The 20,489-nt window shown below is 37.2% G+C and overlaps 1 protein-coding gene across 1 annotated transcript in view; it reads right to left on the reverse strand.

The window, feature by feature from the left end:
* Positions 1 to 7,968: 7,968 nt before the first annotated feature.
* arid3c (AT rich interactive domain 3C (BRIGHT-like)) overlaps positions 7,969 to 20,489 on the reverse strand; it is a 47,742-nt gene continuing 35,221 nt past the window's right edge. The window contains exons 5-9 of the mRNA XM_035658739.1: positions 16,781 to 16,964; positions 14,588 to 14,832; positions 11,891 to 12,196; positions 10,089 to 10,178; positions 7,969 to 8,138 (exon numbers count right to left, since the gene is read on the reverse strand). Coding sequence (XP_035514632.1) covers positions 7,969 to 8,138; positions 10,089 to 10,178; positions 11,891 to 12,196; positions 14,588 to 14,832; positions 16,781 to 16,964 — 995 coding nt within the window. The remainder of the gene's footprint in view (positions 8,139 to 10,088; positions 10,179 to 11,890; positions 12,197 to 14,587; positions 14,833 to 16,780; positions 16,965 to 20,489) is intronic.

Consider the following 20,489-nt stretch of genomic DNA (forward strand, 5'->3'; position numbering starts at 1 on the left):
GCATTTGCATGACAAAACAAAATGAAAAAAATAAAATGCAAGACAAAACAGACAATAGACATGACCCTGTTTAAAGTTTCAGTTAGTTCTCACAGAAACAGCAAGTAGAAATGTCCTTCAGAGAAGCCAAGAGAGTACTTTTTACTTTTATACTTTGAGTACATTTCAGAGCCTATACTTTTTCACTTTTGCTTGAGTAAAGAAGTTGAATCAATCCTCTGGTGCAGAGTGCTTCTCCTGTTACGGATATTCCCATATGGTAATAGTGACAACTAGCATTCACAATAAGAACTGGATCTACCAGTAGTCAGTGAGACTAATATAATTTTAATTTAAAAAAACTTACAGGCCATATACATTAAGCTGTTGGGCCACACATGGCCCATAGGCTATATTGGTCACCCCATATAGAGTATGTAATGGGACTGTTAGAAAGTAATCTGATTACTTTCTGACACAACAGGATGATCTGACAGAGCAGCCAAAAAGCAGCAGCTCACAGTCAGCTCTCACTGCTGCCTTCCTGCTGAGTCAGTCTTTCTAAATGTAACATGCTGTGCACAGGCTTCATTATGGATGGAGCAACGTTATTCTTTCTTTCTGCTCACATCTCCATCCAGCACCTTCACTGCAGATTGATGCTTCACCTTATTTTATAGTAATGTTATTGATTAGCACTGTGCTTGTCAGTGGTGCATAAAATTAACACTGTGTTATAGGGGCATGGATTTCTGTCAGCCCCTGACAAGATAACCCATTATTGGACGACTGCTCCTAATTTGTTTTTGTTTATTCAGAAGTATAAAGTAACATTCAGCCAGCGCTAATAATAAGTCTTACCTGCAAATCCTTTTCATGCCATCGGTGGCCACTAATCTTTGCTGCTCCTAATTACATCAAGAATCTCAGCCTTAATTAACCAATCTTTACCTAATTTTACCTGCGTAATGCTGCAACTCAACCAAACTGCATTAGTTTAACTGCCTGTGTTTGCTGAATATCAGTTTCCAATTCTCCACTTGTCAGAAATCAAATGTCCTTAAATCATATGATTTGTGTTTAAGAAATGGAGATCGCTTATTTTTTTTTACTATTATTTTATTGTCTTTGGCACTGGAATGAGAAAAGAAAAACTTTCCAGCTCTGTGGGCTCAGCCTAAATGAAAAAAAACAAACATAACAAAACAAACAAACAAACAAATTACACACTATAATATAGCAATACAATTTTGTCTTCTTGTCAAACCATTCTGTCAAAAGGAAATATTTTAAATGTCTTAAATTAGACATTAATTCCGCCTTACAGATCTTTATCTTTGAAATGAGAAAAACTGGAGGCTAACAAATGTTGGGGATACTTTCTTTTTAAAAGACTGCAGATTTTTCTGATAATTTTATTTGTTTTCTGTGTTAATAACATTGACCTTCACTGTGTTTGGGTGGAGGCAAAACTCTCAGAGACAGATATCTCCAAACCTGGACAAATAAAACCAAAACTATCTGCTTAGAGAACAACAATTTGGATATCCTTTTTTCATCATAGAGGAATTGTACTTTAAATGTTTAACATTTACAGAAAAAAAGTATAATGTTTTTTGATTTGATTAAAGGCATGAGGGCTGAGATGGTTAGGGTAAAAAAAAGTCAGGTTCAGAGCCAATCAGAGGCAGAGTAGGGGCAGAATATGGGAAGTAACGCTTGCGTAAAACGGTGTCCCTGTGTAAACTCATAGTTACCTTAACGCTTCCAAAGTCTAACAAAACACCAAAAGAATTAGGATTAAGGGTATATTGTGAGTAGGGTTGTGCTAAATTGGCGTACTAGCACCTTTTTGGTCCAATTGAGGCACTGACACAGTATTATAATGAAAAGGACAAGAATGGCACAGAAGCGTTTCACTGAAGTAAAAGCATGATTTTATTTCTAAATACGCTACATGTCAAATGGCAAAACAGGAAAATCTCTTTCACCTTCTTTTTTGTACATTTTTAACCCCTGAGCACCACAATCCAGGATTCCCATAATGCACTGGATCATCTAAGATGAACGAAAGGGAAATAAAACAAACATTTAAAGCTTCAAATACAGCTAATAAAGCACTTTGTTTTTAAAAACTACCAGCATATCCAAGCTAAAACAGCATAGCATAGCTAAAATACAAAGTAAACAACATGTTATTTGATTATACAAGTCAACTAATTTTTTTTTCTGCATGCAGAGCTATTGCTTTCTCTTTGCCTGTCTGCTCTGCTGTTGGTTATGACCTAAAAATCAAGTGAGTGTGGTCACATCTTGAAAAAGTCTTTGGTGAAAATAATGCCAGTGATTCCATGCTGGGGCTCAAAGTCATCTGAAATGTTCAATGACTGGCATTATTCAGCAGTATGTACAGGAGGAGTGGCTGAGGAAGAGGCATTCATGAGGAATAGACGGTTCTGGTGCTGCATTTATAGAGAGAAGAGCCAGGTGTTCCTGACCTATCAGGACAATAGAAAAAGTACACTGTCCTGACTGAGTCCTGATCCAGGGGCATCATACTGCGCTTCACAATCCTGAATTGCAATCTCATGGACATTTCAGTTGCTCAGATTTGTAAAATGTGTTATTGGGAGAATCTTGTTGGCAAAACAATCTCAACAATCTCCTTAGCAACTTTTAAGGTGGAAAAATGGCACCAGGCATTTATAAATTAAAAAAAAACATGATTTACCCTGACAAAGAGATCTTTCTACCATTAAAGCTAATACATATGATAATACATAAAAAAAAGCTTTCTTCCTCACTCACTGAAATTTTGTTTGTACTGAATAATGGATTAATTTTTGTTTTTGTTTTGTGCTTTACACATGCCCAACCTTTTTCCACCATGACAGACTCCTACCACCCAATGAGTTTGTATTTTCAGTGTTTAGAGCCTCTGTTCCAGATCTATGACTGTGACTATACTCTGATGGTCTTGGACTTTAGTTATTCTTGAATACAGTTCATGATCAAAAATTGTAACTTGGTGACTGGACTCAAGACAGAATCAGCCATGTGACATTTCTTATGAGAGTATACTATAAAGTTGTGAAGTGGGAGAGGGAGCTAGTTCTAGAAGTGTTTATATGCTCTATTTGGTTTTAATAATCTGTGTTTCTGTGTTGAGAAACATTGAGTCCTGGACAACTGAATGATTGGTCAGGTTTATGTAATGGGCATCAGTTTCAATTAAATCAACTTTCTTTGTTGACGTTTGGTACCCTGGAAGAAGCCAGTCAGAGGTACAAATTCCACAAGGTCTTTTTCCAACTAAACTACTTTGTCATTGTCTGCCAAATTACCCATATAAATATTTCCCCTAATAAACGAGATTACAAAAAGTCTACATTTTATGGAACAATTATGGTCATGGTTAAAATAGACTACTATATACTACTTGATAAAGGTCAGAGTTAGGAAAAAATTGATTGTCTGAGAAATACATATTAGCTGCATGGCCATGAGGTGTTTTGGGTCCAAGTGAAACAATTACATGGTTTTAGGCAATTGACAAATGATCGAAGCTGTTGATAATTTCCAAATTAACTTATGAAAGGTTACTTAAAAGTATAAATTTGAGTCTTAGATTTATTGCATGTGTAGCTAACATGCACTATCATTGGATGTTTCTTACCGAAAAGGACCTTGGGAGTTGAGTAGTTGACATCTCTTTTTTATGTACAATAAAAAGAGTATAATGTCCTTAGACTTCTCATCAGAAAAATGATATTTGCACAAACACAATAGATTTTTTTGTTTGTTTACTCAACCAGGAGAGTTAAAGAGTTCCAACTGACACTTGGCTAACAAAGTGAAAATAAACTGGACTTTTCCAGAACCCTGGATCCCCAACATTACTTCTCCCACTTCGCAACTCTATTAAGGTCTGTGGAGATACGAGTTCAGGACAATATGAACAACACCGTGTCTGAAACAACGCTCCAGATTTTCCAGATTAGAGAGCTCTGTCTAGTTTTGTGGTTGTGTTTATACAATTTCAATATCACCATCTATACATGTAGTAACACAATCTATTATTAGCTTTATCACCAGTAATCAGCCTGGAGCACTACATTGTCATCATGAACCTGAACAAGTCATAGCATTTTAAATCGAGAACTGTGAACAATCTGCATGAAAATTTCTGCACGATGAAGAAGACGACAACTCCAAAAAACAACAACAAGTCGGTTCTTATACATTGATTTATCAGTAGTGAAGCTCTAAATGTTCATCCACTGGGGAACATGATTGTGCTCAGTAAATAATGTTAACCTGCCTGTTGAAGTGAACATTTTGGCCAGATTGTGTTGCCAGAATAAAGCCTGGGAGGAGTTTTTGGTTAAAATGAGATTGATAGAACTCTGGCCAGTAGTTGTGTATATTGTAAGTAGTGTAAATATTGACCACACAGATTGACAGACCAAGTAGTTGAATACTGGAAATTGCAAACCTGTTTTTTTTTTTTCCAGGAATTCTCCCCAAAATCTATTCTCTTTCCTGGAAACAAATACCTGCAGGATACCAGTAATTTTCGGAATGGGTTCTCATGTTTCTATGTGCATCTTCACTTACTGAAGACTGGCTTATTTCCTGAAACAAAACGTCCTTCATGTGGCCTGCACACACCTGTTGTAGCTAATTTTTTTTTTGCGCTTTTTAGCTTTCATTTACGTTTCCAAAATGGCAGATTGGAGCTTAGTGGCGTGGTAAAAGCGCACTGCAAAATTGGTAACAGAGGTGATTCAACAGGAAGAGTTGAGCAGGGAAGTTCATTCTTGACTATAGTCTGCCCGATACTGGAATTTTTTAGGTTAATACTGATATCTATGTTTGAGAAAAATCCAATATAATCGCCTATATTGTTTGTTTGTTTGTTTTTTAAACACACAGCTAAATGCGGTTTTCAAAGTGTGATTAACATATGTAGTGAGTGGGCCACATTGCTGACAGGACAAATTTAAAATAAGTCATTGGCATCTGTTGTTACAAAGTGCTGTCTTCCTCTTTATGTTCATGTTTTCTTGCAGATTGGATTTGTTTTGATAAGCATCCCTACTGTGTCTCACATAAGGCTGTTTTGTTGTGCCGGCACAACACCAAACATAAAAAGCACTTCAAATCTCTAGCATAATCTATTGTTTATTCTTTGACTGAAAAGCATTTTGTGTTCACACAAATACATGGATATGAAATGCCATTAATATACTGGCAATTAAGATTGTGGACATGCTTTTTGGCACATTCTATAACAAATGAGGTAGATGTGTATCAATAAAATATTCCCTTTGGTATAACCATACAAAATATGAAAAAAGAAAAGAAATCCAGTGATCTGTTGAAGTAAAACATTGATTTTCAAGTGGCTGTACAATACAAATAAATGAAATTTATGAGGTATATCTTGTATTTATACTTTACTATGACTATATACAAGTAGACTGGTGAGGTATCTGCATTTAAGAAAACTTTTATAAATGGTTTGCAAATAAAATGGTGGAGCTGAATGCATGGTTTGCAGGATCGAATATAAAACATAATAAATAAAATCTGCAATTAAATGCTTTAACAGACTTAATAAAAATCCATAAATCTTCCAATTGGTTCCAATTTTCCCTAACAATAAAGAAAATAGTTAATATCTTCATGAAAGCAGAGGGAAAAAAAGAGAAAAATTAAAGAACCTCTTTGATGTTACACACAAGTGCATTAAAAAAACAACACTATTCACAATATAAACCTACAGTGTGATTTCCTATAGGCTTCACGTCTTTGTATGTCCTGCTGTCATCTCCTGTATTTTTGTTCACCTACTGCCTACACGCTGAAGTGCTCTATTCTTCCCTTTCACAGTCATTTCTCTAACAATTCAATGCCATGTGAGGACTCTGTTGAATATTTTTTTCCCCAGACTTTGTTAGCCAATATCAAATCAGCTTTTTGCTATATTATGTTAACTAACGCCACTGTTTCTACATGGTAGTGGTCCTGGCTTTAGTCAATTTCTTTAAAGAACAATGCAATCGCATGTGATGCAGCTCTGACATACTTTTGTAAGTATGTCTGACCGCAACCAGTGGAGCAATGATGTTGATTGCAATATTTACGATCATGAATGAGGAAAGCATTGGACTGGAACAATGCTTATCATTACGTCAGTTGAACCTGTCACTGTCTTTGTACACTCTAGAAGGCAGAGAGAACAAGATTGTCAATCTTTCTCTTTTCAAGAAAGATATTCTGTGGACTTGACTAACAAGCTTGTTTATAATAATAATTTATTCTATGATGAAAACAATGTGTTCTTGTGATCTCGCATTGCCAGACCCTTCTCCACACTGTGTTTTAGCGCTGCGCTACATCTAGAGAAAGGTCTGGCCAAAGGCATTATCATTTTGTTGCAGGAGATAATAATTGTGTCCCAAATTCATATTATAAACTAATCCTTACTGTGTCAAAAAATTGTTTGAATGTTTTTTTTTATGTCCCAAAATGCAAGTAGCCTTGCTGCCAATATATCCCTGTGGCCAACATCAGTACTGCATTAAAAAAAGTCTCCAGCAGCCCAAAATTCTTCCTCTTATACCACCAATATCTGTATACTGTATACTATATATATATAAAAATGTAATATTTGTTTAAACAAATAAAACATTTTCATGTATTTTCTTACCTGAGCCTGGAAAACCTTTTTTTTGTTTGTTTATTTGTGTGTGACATAATCTGAATGTAAAGTTTATGAATGAATGGGTGCAATCTTGGTGTCTGCCAGTTCGTGTCTGGAATAATGTAATAAATAAATAAAAAACACACAAAAAAAAAACATGGTTCTCTGAAGTGTAAGTAATATAACTATGATCTCTAATTTCCAGTGGCGTTCTGAGCTCAGCTTAGTTGACTGTGCACATGTGCATTTCCACAATTTCTTGTATACTGTGTGCTATCAACATTCATTTATAGTTTAGAACATTTAGGTTATTAATTGTACAGCTACTTTGGAGTAATTTGATACATTATCATTTTTGGTACTTGACCACTAAAGTTCAATAAAAAAATCCCACCTGGGCCAGGATCTGGGACTCTGGGCTGAATGGGTTGGAGTGATGTGTGGTTAATGTGATCTTGATAACTTACATATATACAGTATTACTATACAATATGGGACTGAGACACACTGTTTGTTAGAAGTGAATAGAGCTATGTGTTAACTTTAACCTTGTTTGCTTGGCTCCTTTGCTTGTCACTTGTCACAAGTCTCTGATGAGACCATACTGACTCAGCAGTCTGACAGCTTCTATACAATACATGATGATTTCCATCAGATGTGCTTTGTCTGTTTGTATTCCTGCTAAAATCTTTAGGTTTGATCATTGGCGTTTAAGATCAGTGTAAATGCTGGATGTGATAAATCAGCATAGATTTGTTTTCTTCTTTGGTATCTGCTGTAAACAGTGAGTTTCTGAGGTCTGTCAGAAATCCTTCAAACATCATCAACAACTGTAATTTCTTGCTTAAGGTTAATTGTTCATCTTTTGATTGATGCACAGGAGGAAGTCTTCATTTGGGTTCATCCAGGTTGCACCTTAAGGTGGACAACCATGCTTTTCAACTGTTCCACACTGAACTGACACCTTTGAAGACATGAAAAACAATGGTAACACACAAAGATTAAATGTCCTCGAAACACATTGCTAATTCAGAGCAGAAGGAGCAGGGATAAGGGGGTGGGCAGATCTCTTTGGTAAAGATTTCTGTTTGTAAATACAAATTTGCTGCATCTCAATCTGTTGTTAGCTGACCTACAATGAATCTGATCAAGTGGATGGAGAGAGAAACCACCTTCAAAAACAACTGCAGTTTATCTGATGATGATGTCAACTGCTTTGTGGTTTTGAGAAGAGAATGGATCCTCTATGATGAGGTGAAAAGAGGAAGTGAGGGTGAAACTCAGGGGGAGGAGTTTCTGTGCCCGTGGACTGAGGAAGAGGAGGAGGATGAGGAGGAACAGGAGGGCTGGAACTGTGTGGGACTCTTCTTTCCCTGAGTCTGACAGTTACTGTGTCTCCCATGGTGTCCTGTCATTGCTGCTATGGCTGACTGACGAGCAAACAGGACTCCTGTGAAACAAGCATCAAGTCAGCCATAAACTCCACACTGTCCTGGCATCAGTTCTTAAAGGACCATGCCAGTGCTTTTTTATGTAATTTACTTTACACTACTGCCCACCATTGTCTTTTTTATACCTTCCATGCAGCCATTATTTTCCATTAAATACAGTGTAATAAGAAAACCTAATGTGTTACCATTGCATGGTAATAAAGTGCATACCTTATTTTTATTTGAACACACAACCTCCACATATTCAGAAAAGCTCAGGTCCCCCCTCCTATGTTTACCTCAAACAATGACTGATGTTCCCACTACCTCATAGATCTGACATTGCTTTATCTTACTGCTGGTCTACACAGAATGCTTTTCAGCCATGTTTTTCAGTTGTCCACCTCACTTTTAACCAGTACAGCTCTATGGCAAGCCCTTTTAATATTTAATAGTGGTAATTGCAGCATTATCTAATAATATCAACAACTGCAAACAAATAGATATTTGAATTAAAGCCATCGACACTCACTATTAAAAAATGTTTATTCTTGATATCAACAATTAATTTCTTTCTAGTGGAAATGTTTACTGTATCTTAATTTTAATCTTAATCTTAACGTTTACCATTGACTTCTATTTGAACATTTAATTCTGACATATTATAATTCCAAATTGATTTATTCATAATGTAATTACAATTACAATTCTAATTAATTATATCTGCAACATAAAATTGTTGATATCTGAAATGACAAGGTAACATTTCCACTGTTATTCTTACTAGTCAAAAATTAATTACTCATATGCATAGTTAAACCACCCCCCAAGGGACACTGTGATGAATAGGCTGAAAAAACACATTAGACTGCACTGTTTCATGTTTTCACAAACAAAAATGGATTCTGATAGAATAATTACAAAGAAAGCAAGAATTTTAAATACATGGTGGCTTAAATGTAATAGTGTCAATTCTGACTACAGCTACAATTTTATAATGTTTTATATCATAATTCTGTATATTACAACTGGTATTACTGGCTACTCTGTAAATATGATCTATTGCATATTTGTCTGTCCTGGAAAATAGATACCTTCTATTTCTCCTCCTGAGACTTCTCTATTTTTGTTGTATTTTGTGCAGATTGTAAAGGCTGTATAAGTAAAACTGACTTGACTTGACATGACTATGCTAGCTTTGTTTAACAAGCGATCAAAACTTCTGATTTACCTGCTGAAGAGAGTGAATAAACTTTATAAGGAATATGGTCTGTGCCTGCTGTATTTGAAGTATTCTGAGAACTTATGATTTAGTGCTATACTAAGAAAATTGAACTGAAGTTAATAATTCTGACAAAAAGACATAAATAAACCAAATAAACCAATAAAAATGTGGTATTAAAACTAGTAAATACCTTTTGTACCTTTGAATTTAAGACATCTAAATTCTACAGTACCTGTAGTATTATATAGATAATACAAAGACAGTCAAGAGTCATCTAACATCAATAACTGTTATATTTCAGCATGCTCATCTACAGACCCAAAAACAGATTAAAGTGAGTTTCAGCTTGTGGCAGGATGAGCAAGTCAACACTCTGACTGAACACTGGCTCTCGGAGAAAGAGCTCAGATATGATGTGACAGCCACCAGGCTTATACCCTGACATGAATGGCCTATGTTAAAGCAGAGAGGCAGTAATTACCTCAAGACACGAGCTACCTACCTACACACCCACACATACACACACTCTAGGCAGGAACATAAGACAATAAGCCCTATCGACCTCAAATCCACAGGCCCAATTCTGAGATATTTAACTTTTTTAACTCTATTGGACTGCCACTTCATTACGATGGATTTTATAGCGAAGACATCAAATTGCGTAGAGGACTAAGCACCAGGGTGCTGCTATAACTTATTGAATTTCCTGCCTGCAATTACATCAGCAAACGGCCCCTCTATTTACCTGTGTAGACAACTCCATTTATTTCTATTGACATGTTGATGCTGCTAATGCCGCTGGTAGACAGGTTCAATGCGGTCTCTTGTCTATCATCTGTCAAGAGAGGAGGCAGAGAACGAGAGAGAGAAAAACTCAATATGAGCATTTAGAAAGGGAACAGAAAAAGCAAGAGGAGCGTCCTGGTGGAGTATTGGTGATAATTCAGTGAGTGACAGGATAAGGAGACCTTTATTAAAGAGTTCTGGGGAAAAAGAACTGTCAAAAGATGTTACAGCCATTTGTGCGCGGCAGTTATGGATGAATCCTATAGATGCATACAGTTGGAAAACTTGGCTGAATAAATGTGACTGGTTCTTAAATAACAGTAATGTTTTAGGAAAATGGACAAACATTACACAGACACACACACACAATAATCTCAGTAAGCTGCTGTAATATCAAACCATCTGTAAACACAAATTTATCTGTCTATGTGCATCAAGGTGGAGACAAATAATAGTGTTTGGATGTAATCTTTAAATGACGTGTTTCTGTGTGAGGGCCAGAGCCAGACGACCAGTGTGGGAATTAACCTGAGAAAGATTTTAACTCATTTTTCCGTCACATATCAAGTGCAAAGCCTGCTATTATGACTAATATGAGAGAGGCAGTGATGCAGACAGAAATGATATCACTTGAGCAGATAGGCCCCTTATTCTTCCTTTAGCCTCTATCATTAAGTCATATGTGACGTATGGCATATCATGAGCTGTGCTGGCTGCAGCCAAAGCCCAGCAATACAGGCATTTTTACTCATGACAAGCTGATTTCTGCCTGTGGTCGAGAAGAACTGCTTCTTCATAACATCTATGGGGCTGATAGTTCTATCTTTTGGACCACACTGTGAGTCTTTCACTGTTGTTAAAATAATGCCAGCCTTTTCTATAAGATAAGATAAGATCAATAAAGGTACATCTTATCTTACATCCCATGAAAAAAACAAAACCAACAATGTCTTAGTCCATCTCATAATACTTTCTGACTTCCCTGTCTGTAGCACTCAGCCCCAACGATTGGTTACTAATGAAGACATAAATCTTTAAAAAAACCTAACAAATATATAGTTCCATTTTTTTTAAAAGGTTAATTAATTTCCTAAAACAGCTGGCACCTAAAACCTTGAGCATTTCATTAATCCACATTTGGTGTGCTAGTGAGTATTCGGGGCAGTAGGATGACGTATGTGGGATTTAATCAAAATAAACGTGTGTGTTCATGGTAATGGAGGAATATCGCACCCAACACTTGTTAGTAAAATATATTCACTGTTGGTTTGGGTCTTTTCAGGAAAAATATTGTATATCATCAGACTGTGTAGGAATAAACTTGGGAACACTTTATTGCCTATGAAGTGTGTAAAGTGTAAGGAAGGTGACACAGATGGCATTATAGCATGGAGAAAAGTCTTACTGTTTTTTTTCCCCATTTGGCTACTGTACATGACAAATAGACAATACACTCTTACATGCAAACAGCACCATACTGAGCTTCAAACCTGAAGAATCTCATCCTGTTACTAACTTTTTTTAAGCCTATTATATAATAAATGGACTGCACTTTTGACCACCATTGTGGTCACCTGTATTTTTTCCCAGGGGTATACAATAAAGGTTGTGAAATACTTTTCATGCATAGCCCAAAACCCCCCTAACTGCTAATCAGAAACGGAAACAAATTCACTCACCAATATTACAACTAGAGAACACAAAGAGAACATATTAACTTCACACAGATCAGTGTACTCAAACCTCCTGTGAGTGGCTCACCTCTGTTGTTGAGTTTGATATTAAGGGGCAGCTGGGTGGTCATTGCCAGCAGGTTCTGCTGCAGGGCGTGCTGCACAATCCTCTGCTGCTCCTCTGCCACAAACATCATCTTCTTTTCTGGTGGTTCACTGCTCTCCAGCTTCTCTCTGAGCTGCTCCAAGGCTGCTACCTGGACAGCCGCTGCTGCCTGGGCTGCTACTGCTTGGGCGGCCACAGCTGCTGCGCGATGGCTGCTGGGTAACATAGAGAGGGCCCCTCGGCTGGGCAGGCAGCTGGCCATCATAGGCTCCTCTGGAGAGTAAAGGACTGTTAAGTAAGTATATCTTGTATATATTTGTCTCTAAACACAAGTCTGGGCTGCAATAACACAATTATACCATGCAGTCTTCTGGAGATGTTACCTGACTTCTCACTTGTTTAATTAGCTCAGTAAACAGTTTCCTAATGACTTTATGGTCTTAATCGCTAGTTTCAAGTCTTCTTCCGTACAGCTTGATGTTTAGTAAATTATGGTCCAATTTAGAGTGAGTCCGTCCAGCGCAATGCTGTCAAATTAGACAGTGCTGATCAAATATGAATCAAGATATACAGGTTAATGGTTTACACTTGGTATAAACACATTGTACTACAAAAATGTGACATGCATTAAGAAAGAGATGTAGATTTGAAATATTCACAGGACACAGTTTTACATCTTGACAGCTTGTCTTCATTCCAACATTTTTGCTTTCTGGTCAGGTTTTTTTCTAAAGGCCACTACTAGTTACTTGTACAGTAGTAGATTTTTTCAAAGATGGTTTTGTCATTTTAGGTAGTTCTTTGGTGTTCATTTTTCTAATTTGTTTGAAATGAAGGGTTTTATATCATGATTGGGAGGGTGGACTGTGTTCTGGGCCTACAGAGTGCAAGAGGATTATTTAAATCAATAATGCTTGGTCTCAAAAGCAGTCAAAGTTCTTGTGTGAAGAGAAAACCATATTATCATCACTGTCTTGTTGTTGCTGTTTTCATTACTCCTGACACAAATTCAAAAGATGCACTGCAGAATTATTTCCTGGGTGTATACGTGTGTATGTGTATATGTGTATATATTAGTGTATATATACCGTAGTTTTATTTTATTTTATGTTAATCTAATATAAATGTAATTATCGTTTGTAGCATGAAGGAACTGCAAACATACAATTGGTTGTACAACCCTGTGTTGTATAGTGGTAAATACATTTGCAATATTTCCTTGATCCTCATGCTAGGCCCACATGATGCTGGCTGATTTCAAATATATATCATTTCTTAATTAAAATAATGGATCTTATTAAATAATTTAACCTGGCATTAACTGCAATAACAAGACTAAAATAACTTGTGCTTTAGATATGGCTGATATCTCCATGGCACACTACACAGATCAGTCAGCCACTTTTTTCCCTTGAGGAATAAAAGAGCTCCCATGCTCTTTGTGGTGCATTAGTAGAAGTGCTGATATGAGGAAGTCCTCTTGTTTCCTCTTTGGGGGAAATAAACATACTGCCCGCAAGAGTTGCATGAGTATGAATGGATAGAAATGGGGCAGTATTGTGAAATTAATTTCTGACATGCAAACACACTCACTTCTTCTTAAGTTGCTCTGTAATCATGCAACAATTTCTCAAAAAGATGTTGTGATCATGTGCAATCTTTGACAAAGTATTCATATGGAGCAAATTAATAATTCTTTAGAAATTCTAAAGATGTTTAGGATCTGACCTGTTTTTTGCTTCATGACCAAACTCTTTTCTAATATTATTTTCCACCAGACTGTTGTTAACCGGTTAGATTGCCCAAAATACATATTTTCTGCAATAGTATTGTACCCATGCTTGTCATATGTTATCTTGCCATCTGGCATAAATTCTAAAATATATGACAGTTTTAATAATAATTGCATGGTATATTCTTTACAATGCACATTTACACAGCAACATTCCATCAGTACAAAGTCATGTCATATGCATCATTCTTCTGCTTTATTTATTTTTGCAACTGTTGATAGTTAACATACAATGGGTGAAACTTCCTGCAGATGTTCACATGATTTCAATCTCAAGCATAAAATTGAGTCAGTGTACCACAGAGATAGATAATAGTAGGATAAATAATGGATGTAGTCTCTGTGACGTCAGTTTCTGAAGAGCCCGTTTAAAGCTCAGTGAGGTTAGCTCCAGCCATCGCCATATTCGTTGTGCCTGATTCCACTGGCTCCCGGCAAAATCCAAAAATGGCAAAGAGGTGGAATGTGGGCGGACTGAACGAAATGTGGTCAGCCACTGGTAACAGCACCCACCTGTTACTCAAAGAGCCACCCCTTAATTATGCATAACTTTAAGCTAAATTAAAGGGGTGAGTCATAAAAAAATGTACCCCCCGTACAGTTGTCATGAATTCTCCGTAGAGATTACACCAGGCTGTAAACATGTTTATTTCACTTCACTTTTGGAGTCAGCCTTAAGTGGCCATTCGAGGAACTGCAGTTTTTGGCTGGTGTCAACCGGCTCAGGAGCATTTAGGGGTTAAGTGTCTTGTTCAAGGACACTATCTAAAAAAGCCAGGGATCAAACCAGGAACCTTCCAGTTAAGACCGCTCTACCTCTTGAGCCATGCATTTTATTGTTTTAATGTGTCATGTCTTAAAATGTTGTGTCTCGTATCTTGTGTTACCTTTCTTGATGACAGGCACCTGGGAGATATGACCACTGTTGTGAGTGGGCATAGATAGGTGGGACATCTGTATCTTTGGAGATGACAGGAGGGTGGGGGTGCCCACGGGAGAGTAATTGAAGATGGCAGAGCCGTAGCTCTGCCGGCGGCCTTCCCGCCGGTTGCTGTCGATAGCGGCCTGAAGCTCACCAGGGGAGCTCAGTCCCCGCTTTTCACATTCATAGGGGTAGAGGTACTTCATATACCTACAGGGAATAATTCAATGATTAAATCGGCTTTTTGTCACTCTGTCACATGTTGTCAATCAATACATTTTTGCGGGGCGGGAGTAAGATTGAAGAAACAGTCCCACAACATTTTTTTTTTAAATGTTTTTATAAAATTAAACGATATACTTTTGCTAGTAATTCAATTCAAATGAAATAGGTTTCATTTGCATTTCAAAAATGTTGGTTTTGTGCACAATTTACACATGATAACAATGCTCTATCTCACATAGTTCCTCTGTCCACATCATAACTCAAAAGTACAGGGCTTTAGTCTGCCTTCAATGATAAATAGGATCTGAAGTAAGCAGGCTAAAGTCAGCTTTCTCCAGAAGGCTGATTTATTAAACATCATGTACATGGGAGAACACATATCTCTGTCAAGTATAGGGGTAACCAAAACACTGCATACAGGGAGAGTAACAATGTTGAGTGGGGGGATAAAAGGACAAAAAATTTCACATAGTGATGTGTTACTCATATTTAAAATGATTTCAGCTGAACACTGAAACTAACTAAGCCTCAAGAAGTCTAAATATCGGAGTATTTGTTAAATTGAGACACATTAGTGCTGCAGGGCAATGTGTAATAAACAAACCAGCACCGTAGCACTTTAATTGTTCTAGTTTCTTCCAGTCTGATTACTTATGTGCTGCATGAACGTGGATCTAGTAACAAGGTAAATACGATGTGACATGTTCTTTGATTAGCCATGTAACCTGGTTTCTCAGTAACCTGTTTATTTAAGTGCATGCAAACACAATGCTATGGCTGCAGTATGTTAACACCACCAAATCTAACCAATTAATATACCTGTAAACATATATGTAGCAAAGGGGCATTTTGATTCCAAAGCGATCTTGACCAACTGCCTAAATTTTGACTATAGTATACTGAGCGTCACACTAACATTTAAAAGTGGTCATTATAACATAGCAAATAATAAGTCTGTCAATGATTAAAATGGTCCTTTAGAGCCTTTGACCCTGTTCCAAACAATCATGGATCACAGATCTTGGATATCCAGATATTGAAACTCTCTTGCATTTAAAGAGTGGTTCCCAACCTGGGGGTAGGGACTCCCACTAGGGGCCACCAAAGCTTCACATGCGGTTACGAGGCCTTCTTGATTTTAAGGGGTGTAGGAAAACTTTGTCATTATTACAAAGTCATTATTTTGACATACAATAAGAAGAAAACACTGAATTTGACAAAAAAAGGTGAACCTGTTAAGTATGTATGACTGTCCGTATTATATATTTATTTATTTATTTTTAAAAGAGAATCGTATAAAAAGTTCCTAAGATATTGGGAAAACACAATATCCACAGGAAGTAGTCTACCCAAATGTTACCCAAATCACTTGTTTTACACAAACTTCTTGCAGTTCTTGTGTTCACTATTGGGTTAAATGTACAGTTTATCAATTGCTCTGTACTGTCATTGTAATACAATGAATATAATATGAAATATCAATAAAAAAATTAATATTTTATTTAATAATAACATAGTAATAATAATAATAAATGGGACTGTGAGGTGAGAAATCATGTACAAAACACTGTCAATCAAACAACACTGAGGCTTCATACTAAATGCCTAGCCATCTACAATTCTATAATGACATGAATCACAGCAAGGATTGGCAGGTAAAGACCACATATATCACTACTGCACAAAATAAAGGTGACTGGGCTTTTCACTTGTCTGGACACACGTAATAAAATAAGCCTTTGATAGGCATTTAAAGAAAACATTTTAACAAATGAAAGATTTTAACCATAGCAGATGAATTAAAGCAAAAGAGTCTTGACAAACAAGCTAGTTACATGTGAACAACTGAGTATCTCATTAATGGAACACTTGTGGCTGGCCTGGTAAGTGTAAGTGGTGGTTATCAGTGGTTATCAACTGTGCTTGTACTCACTGTGTTCGGAGAGTGAATGCTGCACTGGTAATGGAGGTAGGGAGGTTAAGGCCTTTGGTGATCTCACGCCATATTTTCTTATTGATGACTTCCACTAAGCCGCCTTTTTCTGTGACGAGCTTGTAGAGCATGTAGAGATCCAACACCTGCTTGGCCATGATAGGAATCCGATTCACTGGAGTCCCTGCAGAAAGCAAACACAATATCCACAATCAATTCCATTAACTTTGGTTGCTCGCATCAATAGATTTCTGCACCTTCTTATTAGGCCAATTTATCTCAAGCTAGTCAAATGTCTGACAGCTCTGTTAACAACAGGAGATATAACTTTCAAAAAAAGTTTCTAATGTCTTATGTGTGCATCCACAGTAAACTGCTTAATTCATTGTAAACGTTTTATTTGTATGACATGATGAAATAATCTCTTGAGGTGAACTTTGAACATAGAAATATGTAATATGCAAACTCTTTAATTTAATTTATTTATGTAAGACAGCATCCTTAAAAAGCTGCTCCTAATGTTGACAAAATATACATGTCAGGCGTGAAATTAAAAAAAAAAGTAATTAACGTGGGAAAAGAAAAACAACAGAACCAGGGATAAATTACTCCTGACATGTTTAAAACTTTGCAAATACAATCTGTGGAAAATGGGAGGTCATCTTCTATTAATGACTGCCAACCTGCCCCCTTATTAGCAAAATAATGGAGCTCAGATAATAATTTGTATTTGCAATTTAATGCTGAGCAATAAAGAGAGAACAGCCGGCTCTTTGTGAAGATTCTAAAGTGGTTGACCCTGAGATAATTAACCTGCATTTTGCTGATAGAGTTCCATTGTGCCCATTGGATTTACCATAATAGCGATCAATAGCTGCAGAAATATAGTGCAAACAACAGCAGTGGGGCCTCTACAGTGAGGGGGGAGGAGGGCTCTGAAGTATCGTTTGAGGTGGTAAAACCACATCAATTAGGGCTAGTAATTACGGCTTCATTTCGCGGTGCTGGCATGTAAACGAATGAGACACTATTAAAACAAAAGATTGATGTTCACAAGACAATACCAGCAGTAAGTGTGAAGCTGCAGTGCCTCAACATTAGTCTTTGTGGAAGAAACAGGCAGGACAGGCTGATTTATACCCAAAAAATTATTTCATCTTTACGGCCGTGCTTCTAGTTCACTGAGCCTCGCCTCCAGCGCAGTAAATAAACTACACTTAATACATGTACCATTATCAGTAAAAGAGGCAGTGAAAACTTGGAAAATAGCGAAAAGTCACTAAAAGAAAGAAGTAGCTCTTAGTGTTTAGGTAGAACTAGTCTACGTTTAAATGTTAAGTGGGTAAATAACCGCTGTAACGAGTAAAACAAATTTATATTTAGCGTTCACTGGACAGAGCTACAGCACCAAACAGTGTACACAGAGCAGGAAGTAAACCAGAAATGAGTCAGTACGCTTACCGTTGCACCTCTGTTGGCTCTGTAAAGAACAGATCTAAAACAAAGCATGCAGTTTGTGAGCTGGCCTAAACTAACAGTCAAAGAAATAAAAGATTGTACTTATCATACTTTGTCATTATGTAGACGAGTAAATTTTGACTGAGTGGAATCAGGGCAGTTTTCACAATTAAAGAATGTAAATGTGTAAACCTGACAAAACCTTAAAGATAAAGCTGATTTTTCAAAACTCATTTCTGAACTGACAATGCAGGACCTTTTTCACCTCAAACAACTGAGAAAATTTAGGATGTCTCCAAAGACTCTACAGTCATTCCACAGTGGTGATGTTTAAATCTTCATAGCAGGAATAATCACTGCCTGGTATGACAACAGACACAGAAGTCTCTTCCTCCAAACCATTAGGATTGTGAACTCCAAGCTAGGGAACCCACATACTACATTAACCCCCATACTCTCTCCAATACACACTTGATTTGCTTTTAATTTAGTTTTTATTTGAACTCCTACTTTTACAAATGGTTTTTAAACCACTTATCATACTGCCAGACATGATGTTGTTGTCTTTATATTCTACATTTTGATGTCCACTGCACCTTTTCAGTTTATGGTAAATTGACTGCACTTACCTTTCTAGTCATTAACACTACATGTCACTTTTAAATGGTAAATGGTAAATGCTGTACTTGTATAGTGCCTTTCTAGTCTTCAGACCACTCAAACTAACACATTCATACACATTCACACACCGCTGCACAGCATCAGGAGCAATTCGGGGTTCAGTATCTTGCTCAAGGATACTTCGACATGTGGCGGGAGGAGCCAGTGATCAAACCAACAACCTTCCCATTAGTGGACGACCCACTCTTCCTCTGAGCCACAGTTCACTGTTGTACCCTTTCATACACTGAAGGCAGAGGAAATGTGCCAGCTTCAAACTGAGATAAAAACTGTAGGCATGAATTGTGATTAAAACAGATATTGATAGTGTTTGCATGTAAAACTGGGTGCATATATTTTTTATGCAAAAACAATTTCATTGGATATGTATGAACTACAGCTAAAGGCTGGGAAAAGTGTGATATAATACAAAGCCAGCACTAGAGATCCTCAGCCTCCACCCTCTCCTTTTAGCTTTATCTTTATTACCACTGATTATAATGTGTATCTGTGCTGATCTATAAAACTATTATTTTTGTGAAGACACAGTAGCCAACCAAACAAAGATTGAGGTAATAAATAGAAGCCTCTGCCTTTGTCTGACAGAATCTGAGGAGAGACAGGCCTCCTAAAGCAAGATTTATGTGCTTTCAATACTGAGGGTGATGCATTTGTCTCTCTGATTCCCTGAAAGAGATATAAGAAATAAAAGACTGAGGATGGAGGCCCTTTGTCAGCACAAACTATCTCATCAGGCCATTTATCATTATGACAATGAGAAATGGTGGACAAGGTAGAAGAGTCTAACAGTAGTCTTCAGTTAATCCCTCAGCTGCTTAGAGAAGAGGAGTTTGCAATTGGAACAATGTGGATAATCTGAGACTCTAGTAGTGCAGTAATCATTTTCATGCTTGGCTTCATTGCTGATGCGTTCACTTTGCACCTCCAAGCCGATAATGGGATGAGAATTTCTCCTCCTCATTGACATTGCTCTTTTAACCCATGAAATGAACGATTAATGCAGCATCACAGGGCAAGCCAACTGTTTATCTACTTCTGTTCAACTCCCTAATTGAAGACGCCGAGGAGAGTTGAACACACAGTCAAATATCACCATGATATGACATTTCAGGGCTGGAACAGGATATTTTGGCACCTGAGCAGAATTCATTTTGCCACCTAAAGTATGGGTCTGGGGTTATTGTATATTTTTCATCAAATATATATATATATATATATGTATCTCTATGTGTATATATGTATGTACATATATGTATATATATGTACACCGATCATGCACTCTATGTTCTGACACCTCGCTATCAGAACCAGAATTAACTTTTTCGGGCAATTTGAGCTACAGTAGCTCGTCTGGTGGATCAGACCACACAGGCCAGCATCAGGAAGCCTTGACCGCCCATGACCCTGTCACCGGTTCACCGCTTTTCCTTGTTTGGACCACTTTTGATAGGTAGTAACCACTGCAAGAGCTGCAGTTTTGGAGATGCTCTGACCCAGTCGTCTAGCCATCACAATTTGGCCCTTGTCAAAGTCGCTCAAATCCTCACGCTGCCCATTTTTCCTGCTTCTA

The sequence above is a fragment of the Morone saxatilis genome, unplaced genomic scaffold (genome assembly GCF_004916995.1).
Source record: "Morone saxatilis isolate NCDOM2014 unplaced genomic scaffold, NCSU_SB_2.0 Contig16, whole genome shotgun sequence".
Taxonomy (NCBI): domain Eukaryota; kingdom Metazoa; phylum Chordata; class Actinopteri; family Moronidae; genus Morone; species Morone saxatilis.